The sequence below is a fragment of the Cannabis sativa genome, chromosome 2 (genome assembly GCF_029168945.1).
Source record: "Cannabis sativa cultivar Pink pepper isolate KNU-18-1 chromosome 2, ASM2916894v1, whole genome shotgun sequence".
In the NCBI taxonomy this organism is placed as follows: domain Eukaryota; kingdom Viridiplantae; phylum Streptophyta; class Magnoliopsida; order Rosales; family Cannabaceae; genus Cannabis; species Cannabis sativa.
The window spans coordinates 72,250,876-72,263,397 of NC_083602.1; the positions used below are offsets into that span (position 1 = coordinate 72,250,876).

At 34.5% G+C, this 12,522-nt stretch overlaps 2 protein-coding genes across 3 annotated transcripts; one reads left to right on the forward strand and one right to left on the reverse strand.

Moving 5' to 3' along the window:
* Positions 1–6,493: 6,493 nt before the first annotated feature.
* LOC133035119 (uncharacterized GPI-anchored protein At5g19250) lies at positions 6,494–9,440 on the reverse strand. Of its 2 annotated transcripts, XM_061110860.1 has the most exons (3): positions 9,250–9,440; positions 7,819–8,952; positions 6,494–7,111 (listed from the first exon to the last, which is right to left on the reverse strand). In XM_061110860.1, the coding sequence occupies exons 1-2, from the start codon at positions 9,326–9,328 to the stop codon at positions 8,447–8,449; spliced, it is 585 nt and encodes a 194-aa protein (XP_060966843.1). In that variant the 5' UTR covers positions 9,329–9,440; the 3' UTR covers positions 6,494–7,111; positions 7,819–8,446. The 2 variants fall into 2 exon arrangements, with proteins under 2 accessions (XP_060966843.1, XP_060966842.1); XM_061110859.1 differs by lacking the exon at positions 9,250–9,440 and having other exon boundaries at positions 7,819–8,403.
* A 272-nt stretch (positions 9,441–9,712) lies between these two features.
* Positions 9,713–11,644, forward strand: LOC115721173 (NADPH-dependent aldehyde reductase 1, chloroplastic-like). The gene is made up of 4 exons (XM_030650426.2): positions 9,713–10,180; positions 10,261–10,637; positions 10,909–11,267; positions 11,381–11,644. The coding sequence occupies exons 1-4, from the start codon at positions 9,926–9,928 to the stop codon at positions 11,401–11,403; spliced, it is 1,014 nt and encodes a 337-aa protein (XP_030506286.2). The 5' UTR covers positions 9,713–9,925; the 3' UTR covers positions 11,404–11,644.
* The last annotated feature ends 878 nt before the right edge of the window (positions 11,645–12,522 follow it).

The following is a 12,522-nucleotide window of genomic DNA, read 5'->3' on the forward strand; positions in this document are numbered from 1 at the left end:
TATATATGTGAATGAATGTATTTGTGAATGATTATCTCTTTTGTGAAAGGATGCAAATATTACATTTCTGTTAAAGTTAACACTTTCTGTTTAAAAATATAAAAAAACTCTGTTAAGTCACAATAAAATCTGTTAAGACACAACAAAATGTGTTAGATAGACATTTATTTATATAATAACATATATGTAAGATATATGCTTATCTCATGATCCTCTTCGGGTATGGGGCACTTCTATTTTTTATTTTAGGTGTTTTCTATATATATTTTTATTGTTTAGGTAACAAGTGAGTTTGGTGCAGATAGACATTCATTTTCAATTTTAGGAGAAACAAAAATAAGTGAAGTATGGTCTCGCTGTCTGCCATAGTATAAATATATATATGTATGCATTTATATATTTATATATATACACATGTACTTTATGGAAGAAAAAGAAAAGCCTTTGAGTTATAATCCTATTTTAAAAGTTTGAAAAGGGCGTGCTGCTCATAATCTCATCACAACCAAGCTTATTTGGGATGCTCCCAAATTTGAAAAGGGTGTGGAATTGCCACTATGGCTGGAATGAACTTGCTTAATGTTTTTTTAGGAGTTGATCTCTTCAATGCTTACAGAAAAGAAATGATTCAACCTCAAAACTCCAATCATCATAAAGAGTGACAGACTAGACATACAGACCTTTAGGTTCAGAAAGAGTTACAATTATTTCATTGTTTGAATTATTATTAAGATTTTAAACATTTTAGCAACTTTTGAGAATTTTAGTTTCAAAGTCTTCACAGTAATATTGTACTAGTTAAGTGACTACACTACAGACAAACATTATACAAGTTTTATTATTAATCTAAAATGAGAACTTACTTTTGTAGATATTAGTGTGGTCATAAGAATTTCATAATCTTATAGATCATAGAGGTAATTTGACTCAGAGACAATCAATAAAAGTGGCAACGAGTAGCCTGAATAACCACAAACATGTTTACCATGGCTATATTGTGTTTGTTATCATCTGTGTTTTCTTGTTCACAAAAAATTTCAAGAAGATATCGATTCATGTTCCCAAAGAGGAGAATCATGGCAATGTCAAGGTGCCTAACATTAAGCCTAATTATCTTTATAGCAAAACCACTAACAAGTTTGAGGACATAACAACCAATCATAGGAATATGAGCCATGCTGTTGAGAAGACTGTCTATGTACTTTTAGTATATAATGCTGAGAGTTCAAAATCAAAATCAAGTTGCTTAGATACAAAGGAACAACTCAATATTCCAACAAGTGCAGAAGAAGAAGCAGTTTCAGAATCAATATTCCAAGATATTCAGTGTTTAAGCAGTTTCAGAATCAATATTCCAGAAATCTGAAATGGCGTTTTAATTATTGAAGTCACCTAAAGTGGAAATGAGTGATGAAGTGAAACTCATAAGAGCTAAAGTGAAAGAGACCACCTGACCCAAGAACAAGAGGTACAAGGTTTTTCTAGTTTCATGGTTACACCACCAGCTTCTATTAAACACAGAGAAGTTCATAACCAAACTCTGGTAAATATCACTCTCTCTAATCTAATGATGAAAAAGTGTAATTTGTGAATGGATTTGTAGTTGTATGAGGGAGACATGAGAAGAGGGTGTTCTTCATTTTGTGCTCTGAAATGATCACTCGACTTACCTTTCAAGATCTCTTCTCACAATAAAAAACGTTAATAATCAATTAATTAGAAATAAATAAATAAAAATGTGTAGATCGTCATGATTCAAGATCTAACTTACTTTTGAGTTCTATCAATCTGATTCTCAAAAACATTTCAAAAAGCTCTGGTACATAGGCCTTCCTACTCAACTACATTAGAACCAATGATCAAACAATGGAAGAGGAAATTAATGACTACTGGTGGAGGCACAAACTAAAAAAAAAATCAGAGGATATAAAATGGATAATTATATTTAAGAATATAGATTTATAAGAAAGTGAAATTTACCTAACTTTGATATTGTATAAAGAATGATGCACAGGTACGAAATCGCCAGTGGTGATGTTGGAACGAAGGTAGGAAGGGCGACGAAGGAGGAGGGCTGAAATCGTACGGTGCAAGGGGCTCTGGCGATGTTGAATGGAGGAACGAAGGTGGTGAGGAAGATGGCTACTGTTCAGGTGAGAAAGGTTCTTAGATAAGGGTATGTTGGGAATATAACAAATAAAAGAAGGTATAAATAAAATATATAAAAAAGGAGGGTAAAAATGAAAGTAGTTAACCCAAAATGGGTATAGGATGCAATTTCCTCTTATATCTCACTCTACACGTGTGGGCTAGGCCATATTTTAAGGTCCAATAAATATTTTCTCAATTTTACAATAAATAAGATTTATTATATTTTTTTTAATAAATAAAAATTAATTAATTCTCATTAACCTCTTATTTCATAAGGATTAAGCTGAGTATTTTTTTTTACTAAAAGAATATATTTCTCTCTTAATATTATTTAAGAAGAATATTATATTTAACAAGTTAATATAGTTTTATCAAATAAAACTAAATAGTTAAATACTATTTAATTATTCAATTCATAATTATCATAACTATTCAAAATAACAAGTTTCATAAATTACTATTTTGCCTTTAAGAATTATTTCTCACAGAAATTAATTATCACTCAAATTTACTCATCAAATAAAACACCCCCTATACAGTGTTGTATAGAGGTGACTTGGGGACTATGGACCCATATTTTGAAGCTCCAATAAATACTTGATTATTATCAATCTCATCAATAGAATAATCTAGTTACTAATTCCATTATTAATCCACTATAATATGAAATTGCACTCTTTGATAATATAAAATTATATTTATAGAATTCTTACTAGTAGTCTATTGATATAATCATTATAAGTAGTTTGCCCTCCAATTATTAGTTCATAATTAGAGTTGGTCAAATTAATATTTTACCTTTCTAATTATCTTTTCATTCTTTATATACCATTAATTCAATGTGAACAGTTAATCTATAACTTATTATAGATTTAAATCCACCTGTTAGCACTATCAGAATTAACACTATGAGGAAACTAATATTTGATTCATTAGGAAAGTTTGGATTCCATTATAGTATTGTAATGACCGCTCTAGTAATGTGGATTAGAAAAGGCAATTAGTACTAATTGTTATTATTTTATTATTTTATTATTATTTGTCAATTAATTTTGAATGTGGACCCCAATATTTAGAAATAAATATTAGAGTTATAATTTCTCAATTCTGGAGATTTTATTAAACTCTAGGGGTATTATTTAGCTTATATGTGAAATATGTTAATTTTGTAATTTTTGCTCGGCGACAACGGAAAATGCGATGGATGGCTAGATTGATCACATGGGTAAGTTTAGAACCCTATTTTATAGTGGGGAATATTTTAGAGAAAATTAATTATCGGGATTGAGCTGGGTTATGGATTTTGACCATTTTACCCCTAGCTTTAGAAATACCCTAGTTTTAAGTCTAAGGGCATTTTGGTCTTTTGTTTATGGATGAGTGAGGTGGCTGCCCAAGTAGTTGACACCTAGTACTTTGTTTTTCAGCAAGTTTTAATTAAAGGAAAAATCATTTCATTGAGGGAAAAATCAAAGAAAAATCCAATTGAAGAGAACTCTCTCTTTCTTTCTCTTTTCTCTTTCGGCTGGGGCAGAAATCAAGGGGGAAGGGCTGTTAAATCTTGGAGTTTCCAGCAAAGGAAGCTTGGAAGATTCAAGTTGAGGTAAGCCCTAAAGAACCCTTCTTAGTTTTCAAGTTTTAAAGTTAGGTTGAATTGGTGAGTTTGTAATTTAGGGGCTGTTAAGGTTTGATGTGTTTAGGATTCGAATTCTAGGGTTAGTTTGAGTTGATTGAAGTTCCTAGCAGCTAATTTTATTGCTTGAGTATGGTTTTAAGCAAGCTTGAGTTTTGAAACTCAAGCTTTGAGCTTTAATGGCATAAATTGAATTATTGGTTTGTTCTGTGATTTGTTGATTGGAAATGGATGTTTATACATTGTATAGGTATACTGGAGAGTTTGGTAAAGTTTGGGATTGAATTGAATCAAGAGGGATAATTTTTTGGTTCCCAGCAGTAGAACCGGAATTCTGGTTCTGGGTGGTCTGTACCAACCGGTCGACCGGTTGGTGACCCAAAACCGGGATGCCGGTTGGGAACCGGTTTACCTGTTGGGGGATTTTCCAGAACCCTAGTTTTGGCCAATTTTGAGATATTTAGGGTATTACCATGAGGTTTATCGATAGGGAAACTTTTAGTTTCAAGTTTTAAGTCCCGAAAAGTGATTTAGCGAGTCACTCATCTGTATTACTATTATTGTGATTAGGGCATCCATCTAGCACGTGAATTCCGTTCAGGTCGGCCAGCACACTTGAATTCGGAAAACAGGTAAGAACTGTGTATAATGTATGATGTGATTATCTGAATGTGTGTATATGTGTTTATATATGCATGCTTGAATTATGTTAAACACTACCAACACTTGTATGAATAAGTTATAGAGTGTATTGGTACAGTGATTGTTGTGAATATGAGTACGATACAGTGATACCAACACAATCATGGATAATGCTAAGGTGTGTGGTACATCACTCAGTGTTACTCCGTGATCGGGATAAACCCTACCAACACTCGTACAGTGAGGTACGTTGTGTATGTGGTATAGTGGTTGTACCCTGGTATTGAACGTTCATACTCATCTGTTAAGCTCTGTAAATAGGTGTATGGGCGCCTATTTACAGGTCGGAAATTATATGGTATGTTATATGCATTTCTTACTGAGTCTGTTGACTCACAGTTTCTGCTTCCATGTGTAGGTAAAGGAAAGGCGAAGGCTGAACAGGAATGAACCTGAGCTCGGGTGAGATTGTACATGTCAAGCGGCGCGACCTGGAGTGTTCGGTCTCGGGACATCTGGGAGTTGTATTTTGAAAGTCGCTGTGCGACCCAGAACTTGTGTATTTTGAATGTAAAGCTTAAACAGTAAATTTTCAAAAGTTTGAAATCGGGATCCCGGGATTGGTAAATATTATATTATTTTACAAAGTTTAATGTTTAAAGCAAAAAATTTTAAATTTGACACGTTTTTCGAGAAATTTCTTTGATTAGCAAAGATTGCACAATAATTGAAAAAGCACTGTAGCGTGCCTTAGCATTAGGGCGTTACAAGTATAATATGTTCCCAACTACTCATGTTATTAAGCTCCCAAAATAGAAGTTGTAAGAATTATTTTCTCTGAGAAACCATAACGAGTGAATCAAAGAACTCAATAAGCACAAATAAGAGTTCATGTATACTCAGAATTCAAGCTAATCTAATAATGATCATCTTTGTGATATGAATAATTCTTGGTAAACGACATGTTAATGAAAGATGTTATTACATATTAGTCCAGTCATGTATAATCAAATTATACACAACACATTTACCACATGTCTATCCACATATATGATTCAAATCAAAATTACACACACTAGAGTATAGTGCATAGTAAATCGTACTTAGTAGTTATATATTAAAAATTCATTTACTTTGATACATTACTGACTAGTTTTATTTATATTGTATAATCTTAATTCTCTTGTACATTCTTAAACAGGGCCAGCTCTAAGAATATATGAGCCTAAGACGAATTATATTTTTGGGTCCTCACTCTCAAAAATATATAAAAAATATTAAAAATAGTGTCATGGGATTCAAACCCATGACATTATACAATATATCATATACCCCAACTAACTAAACAATATTTATTATTTATAATACATTTAATTTTTCTTAAATAAAAGCCTAATAAAATTTTTTATTTTTTTATTTTGGGCCGCCGAAATGTATGGGCCCTAGGCACGAGCCTAGCCCGCCTATGTCTAGGGCCATCCCTGCCCTTACAAGATTATACATTCTCTATATGAATAAAGAATTTTTAGATATTTATTAATTATACTTCTATAATTAATGTATTTATTTATCTTATAATTGTATATCATATATTCTATAATATATTATTTATTAATTACTTGCTTTTAGAGCATAAATTTCAATTTGTTCGGTCAGGGTCGAGTCGTGACTGAGATTTCGAGATTGGAAATTGGACAAGTGCTTTAGAGGTTGAAGGGTGATTTCTCGGGTGTTAGTATTATGGAATCTGATTGTCTAATTTTGGTATAAACTGTTAGAAATTTAAATATTTTGTCATCCATATTTGGTGGTGTCGTTAAAGATTGTAAACAACTTTTATCTTTTTCTAGTAATATATATGTACGTTTTGTCAAACAATTTGCTAATTGGTCACCTTATAGCTATAGAGTCTTATTTATATATTGATCGTATTTTCTTAAGTCTAATCTCCCTTTAAATCTTGTTGACATATTTGAGACCGTTAAATAAAATTTACAGTTAAAATATTTTGCTTTGACTAATGATAACAAATATATCCCCTTTTTTGTAAAAAAAAATTCACATATGTCATCACAAAATCATTTATTCTTTACTTCACACTTGAGAAAATTAAAATTCACAAACCACAATCAATCAATCAAACGACATAAAAAATGAGAAAATTCGCCCGAGAATATCAAAACGACAGCGTAATAGCAAGAAGCAATCCAGAAAACGACATAACAAAGAACTGAACAATCCCAAACGCAACCAAAGAAGTAGCACCCGAAAAGCTCCCGCTGGGCTTATCGGTGCTCAGAATCATAACAAGCCAGTCGTTCTCGGAGCCGACACCAGCGCCGGTATACTTCTTATCTTTGAGGAACTTCGTGTAGGCAGTCTTTGTGAAGTTATTGAGAACGACATCTCTGACCAATTTGTGGACACAGACCGGCAAAATGATACCGTCCATGGTGGAGTTTACTTCGATATCGCACTTCTTGGCGAGCTTAGGGAAATTGACGAGCATGGGAACCGTGCGATATGGATCTTTGGCGAAAGCTTCGTTACCAGTGCAGTCCTGATCGGCGAGATCATCGGCGATTTCGTCGGCAAGGCAATCTGCTGGGTTGTTCCTCTTCAGAGCCGATACGTTATGCGATTGCCGGTAATCGTTGATCGCGTTGAATATATCATCTTCTTTCTCTGAAAATGATTTGAATTTTGAATTATAACATAACAATAAATTGTACAGATTTGATATAATTAATATTTATGAAGAAGTGTAAAACGGTCTACTTAGGAGGAGTTGAAGTTCTAATTAGTAAATATAATTAATTTTTAACAAAATATTATACAATTAACAAATATATTATTTTTTTGAAAATTGCTAAGACACCGGTGGTGCCTAACACTCTCTTATGTATGTCAGTATTGTTATTGGTCTAGCGAAGTATTGAGTCGCACATAATTTAATATAATAGTTTTTAAGGACTATCGCAACGTGACATGTCAAGAAAGTGTTAGGTACCACTAGTGCCTTATAGCAATGCTAATCATGTTGTTTATTGATTGAAGACATGGAACGTCGACAGTGAATTTGAGTCTTCTTGAAAATGATATAATTTTATATAATATTTTCGTACCGCCAATCTAAAAAAAATGCTACAATTATCTTTAAATAACCGAAATTTATGTTACATTTTAAAACATTAAACATCATCATAAAAATTAGATAAATAAGAGCTGTTAAAAAAACTACACAATATGCTGAACAAATTGGGGATTGGGACAAGTGAAGTGATTTCAAGAGCCTTCCTAGTAAAATCTCTCAAGAGAGCAATTTAGCCTAGAAAACATTAACTACTAACGCATTAGAAAAGATAATAAGTTGACAAAAGGAGGAGGTTTACCATTACATTCCACTGGATGAGAATACAAGAGCAAAGTACTAGCAAGTGCAAAAAGAACTAGGCTCATGTTGGAGAAGGCCATTGATAAGTATCTGAAGATCCTTCCTTTGGTTTATGTGTTCAATTTAATTGGAAGATATATATCATTAGGTGTGAAGAGCCTTTGGATATGTAACCAATATATATAAGAAGAAAAAAAAACCTCTTGTACTTGAAGACTTCTTTGCTCTCAAATTAAATATTCTTCTTTAATACTTTGCTTACTTTAAGTTATCTTGGCAGTGGAGGCGATTCCATATGCCATATTTGCTCGTTACACTTATGTTACAAGAATAATATGACTCTGTATGCCAGACTGTACCAACCTTTTGATCACAAAAGGTGGATTTCAATGGGGGAAAATCATCTCTTGTAAATGAATTTTTTTACTTTTTGACATTATCTACATCTACACCAAAATTAAATCAATAGAAATTGTAGAAAGAAAAAAACACTGAAGAAAGCTCTAGTGAATCACGTCTTTTCTGATGTTAAAAAAGCATAATTTACAGAGATGAAAGTTGCTTAAAGATGCACACTACAACAGTACACAATAGAAAAGAAAGACAAAAAACCCAACTTGTGTACTTCAGCTTAAAACAAACATTAATCCCCCTAAAGCGATGGGAAGTAAGTAATGACCAAAACCCATCTGGGAAACTAAGGACACAGCCTTTGAAAAGCTTCCAGTAGAAGTACTAGTTGTCAAAATAACCACCATCCAATCCTCCTCAGATCCAACACCAACCCCAGTATACTTGGAATTGTTGAGGTACTTTGCATAAGAAGAATGCGTGTAGTTTGTGAGAACAAGGGTTGGGACCATTTTGGGGACGCAAACTGGGAGTATCACCCCATCTGATGTGGTGTTCATATCGATTTTGCACTTGTTCAAGAGCTTAGGGTAGTTGGCCAGTTGGGTCTGGGTGGCTGGCACAATGGTGGAACCTGTGGTTATGGTGGTGCAAGGTTGGTCCTCTAATTCACTGGCTATTTTATCAGCTAAGCACTCTGCTTTGCCATTCTTTACGAACTGGGGTAAATTTACTGATTGCCTGTAACTGTTGATCCCTTGAAGAAGATTGTCTTCATCATCTGCACGTAAATTAGTGAAGCAAGTTTCAGAAAAAGCCACAATCATACCATAACTCAACTGGCATACTTGTTAGTTGTTTGCATGCAGATCTTGAAGATGTAAAATGTCAAACATATGGAAAGATGGAATTTCATATTAAGTCAACTTTTAGAAATCAAGTTACGTTGGTTATTATGTTAACACTGGAAAAACTGAGATTTGCAGGCATAATCATCTATGAACATCCTACAGTTTATACATGTTATCTTCAATACACCAAAAAAATAAAATGATGAGAAATAGAGAGAAGTGAGTACCATTACTGAGCACCAAGCTGGAAAATAAGAGAGAGACATGAACAAGCACGAAGATGAAACTAAGTTTGGAGAATGCCATGGAGTTATATCAATCCTAAAAGGACAGAGAACCGTTATCAAAAGGAGATTCAGAATCTGTAACTACGTAAAGAAAACAGAGACATTGAGAGCTTATTTAATGAATTGGCTTACATTTATTACTATTGACACCGCGTTGTGAAGGAGTTTCCAAGTGTTTGTGTGCTGGTTTGGACAACAGGAAAAGAGAGACAGGTATCATCGTGCCTGGTAGACACGTGGCTTCCATGCAAACCATGCAACAACACATATCTTGGAAGGTTTATCTTAATTTTAAACTTCACCGTTTTCAATCGGAAATACAAAAAGAAAACTTGGATTTCAACTAGTAACAACTAATCGTGATGTTTTTTCTAGTAGGCTCTGAATTCTCCGTATATGATCTTCCATTTGGCTAAGCCCAGACTCTTTCCAAGAGAAATTCTCAATAAGATGAACCCAGAGCTAAAACTGGACGTGTCTACTCCAACATAGTAACATGGCACGTGGACACCAACTCTCTTGCCACCTCACAAGCTCTGTCCAGTTCCGATTCACTACATAATAACTCGTTCCCACTCAATTTTCTTATTACACAAGTTATTTGTATCCTATATATATGTTTTACAGGGGATTGTTTTCCTCCAGAGTCTTGACAATCAGAGCTTATCCAACCATAACTCACTTGAATTCCCTCTGTCCAGAAACTTTCCCTGTTGCCCAGAAGTGTCCAACTAGGGATTTTGAGAGAATGGCTTCACATGGCCAGCAATTCCCGCCTCAGAAACAATCTACTCAGCCAGGAAAAGAGCATGCTATGGACCCCAACCCTCAGTTCACAGCCCCAGAATACAAGCCTTCTAATAAGCTTCAAGTATGTCATTTAAGAAACTGATTATTAATTTGAAAGCCACGCATTAATATTATAATTAACTGACTTGTCAAACATTGCAGGGGAAGATAGCACTTGTGAGCGGTGGTGACTCTGGGATCGGCCGAGCTGTGTCTCACTGCTTTGCTTTAGAGGGAGCAACCGTGGCATTCACATTTGTGAAGGGTCAAGAGGACAAAGATGCTCAGGACACACTTCGAGAGATTAAGAAAGTGAAGACCTCGGATGCCAAGGAACCTATGGCAATCCCAGTTGATTTGGGTTATGATGAGAATTGTAAGAGAGTTGTGGACGAGGTGATCAATGCGTACGGACGTATTGACATACTGATCAACAATGCTGCCGAGCAGTATGTAACAAGCTCTATCGAAGAGATTGATGAGGCAAGACTTGAGAGAGTTTTCAGGACTAATATCTTTTCCTACTTTTTCCTAACAAGGTTAGAGTACTTGCTAACAAGTCGTTTAGAAGGATGATATTTTAATAAATTGAGTGACCATGTAACTGTGAGCTAAATCTGTGCTAGTGTCATATTTTACTTTTCATAGAAATCGGGTCTTAAGAGAGTGCAATTTGTAATTGTGCTTAAATATAACAATTTTTTTTTTTTCTTCATATTCTACACTACTACGTTTTTGATACTCTTTTTTTTCCCCTTGAAGATAAGATATTATGTTGAATTAGATTATAATAGCAGTTGATCTGTTCAGGCATGCTTTGAAGCACATGAAGGAAGGAAGCTGTGTAATCAACACAACATCGGTTAATGCATACAAGGGGAATGCCAAGTTGCTGGACTACACTGCAACTAAGGGAGCCATTGTTGCCTTTACCAGAGGACTTGCACTTCAGCTTGTGGAGAGAGGTATACGTGTCAATGGCGTTGCCCCTGGACCAATATGGACTCCATTGATTCCTTCCTCTTTTAGTGAAGACCACACTGCTAAGTTTGGCTCCGAAGTGCCCATGAAGCGGGCTGGCCAGCCTATTGAGGTTGCACCCTCTTATGTCTTCCTTGCCTGCAACCACTGCTCCTCTTACATAACTGGACAAGTCATCCACCCTAATGGTGAGTCTCTAATGCTTGGTGCACTCTACTGTTCTGTTCTCATCATTGTGATTGAATCAACTAGTCAAGCCCATCCGTTTTTCTGTTTTTTTTTTTTTTGGTGAATTTTGCAGGTGGGACTGTGGTGAATGGTTGAAGTGAACTGCTGAAAACGGTTTTTTTTGGGACTTTTGTCTATGGCTTTTTGCTGGGTTTTATCTCCTGTGGATTCTTTTGTGCAACTATGTCTTTTGGTTTAGATTACCGCAGGGACGACAAATGTTAAGCTATGTAATGTACATAAATAGTGCTGAGCCATCTATGGTGGCTTGTACGAGCACCTATGGTTGTGTAATAATGATTATGTGAAAAAAAAAATAAACGTAGCAGCTTCTGAACATGTTTTTCATTTTTTTTAACTCGGCGCAAAAGTGATATAATTTGCGCTACTGCATGAGTTAAAACCGTATAACATAATCGCTTTTTAACTGGTCGGTACTGTCACTCTGAACTTGTGTTTTGACCAAGGAGGTGTCTTTCTCTCTGTATCAAACTATTAGAAGAATGGGGCCATTCCCAGCAAAAAAACTAGAATGAAATAAAATCACATCTTTTTCTTATTATAGAGATGTTCTTTCTAGCTCGTGTGGAAAAAAAAACAAACAAACTGACAACTGAACAGATTTCAAGATAAATGAGGTAAGGGTCTGCAGTGTTGCTCTGCATTCTGGGCCTGGTTAGTGGTCGACCCTCCACACGGTTCAGAGATTTTCCCATTTAAAAAACAGATAAGGAATTGCAGGTGCTATTAGAATTTTCTAAAGAGAATCTAGAAGAAAAGAAGCTGGTATTATTGTTTGCTCAAAGTCTCAATACATCAATGTGTTAGACAATTGTTTTGTATAGATTAAAACATTAATGATTATGAATAAAGTGCGAAATTAATAAATCATATATACACTATAATTTAAGGATCGAAATACTTCCAGCTATTGAATCTTTGAGCTTTAGTTTCACATAAGCATGATCTGCAAAAGAAATCGATTGATGTGGGTAATCGGGCTTCCTCGCTCTCTCAACTCTCTTTAAATAAAATTTTGCTGCTATGAACAGAATGAGTGAGGAGCTCGGGGACTGAGACCCTATATTTATAGGTGATATACTCCATCAGTATTTGCGCCACATTAATTGTCAGAATATTTTGACAATTAATTTAAGAAATCAAATCAGACAATGAATATAAAAATCTGACAATAATATAAAATATTACATAATT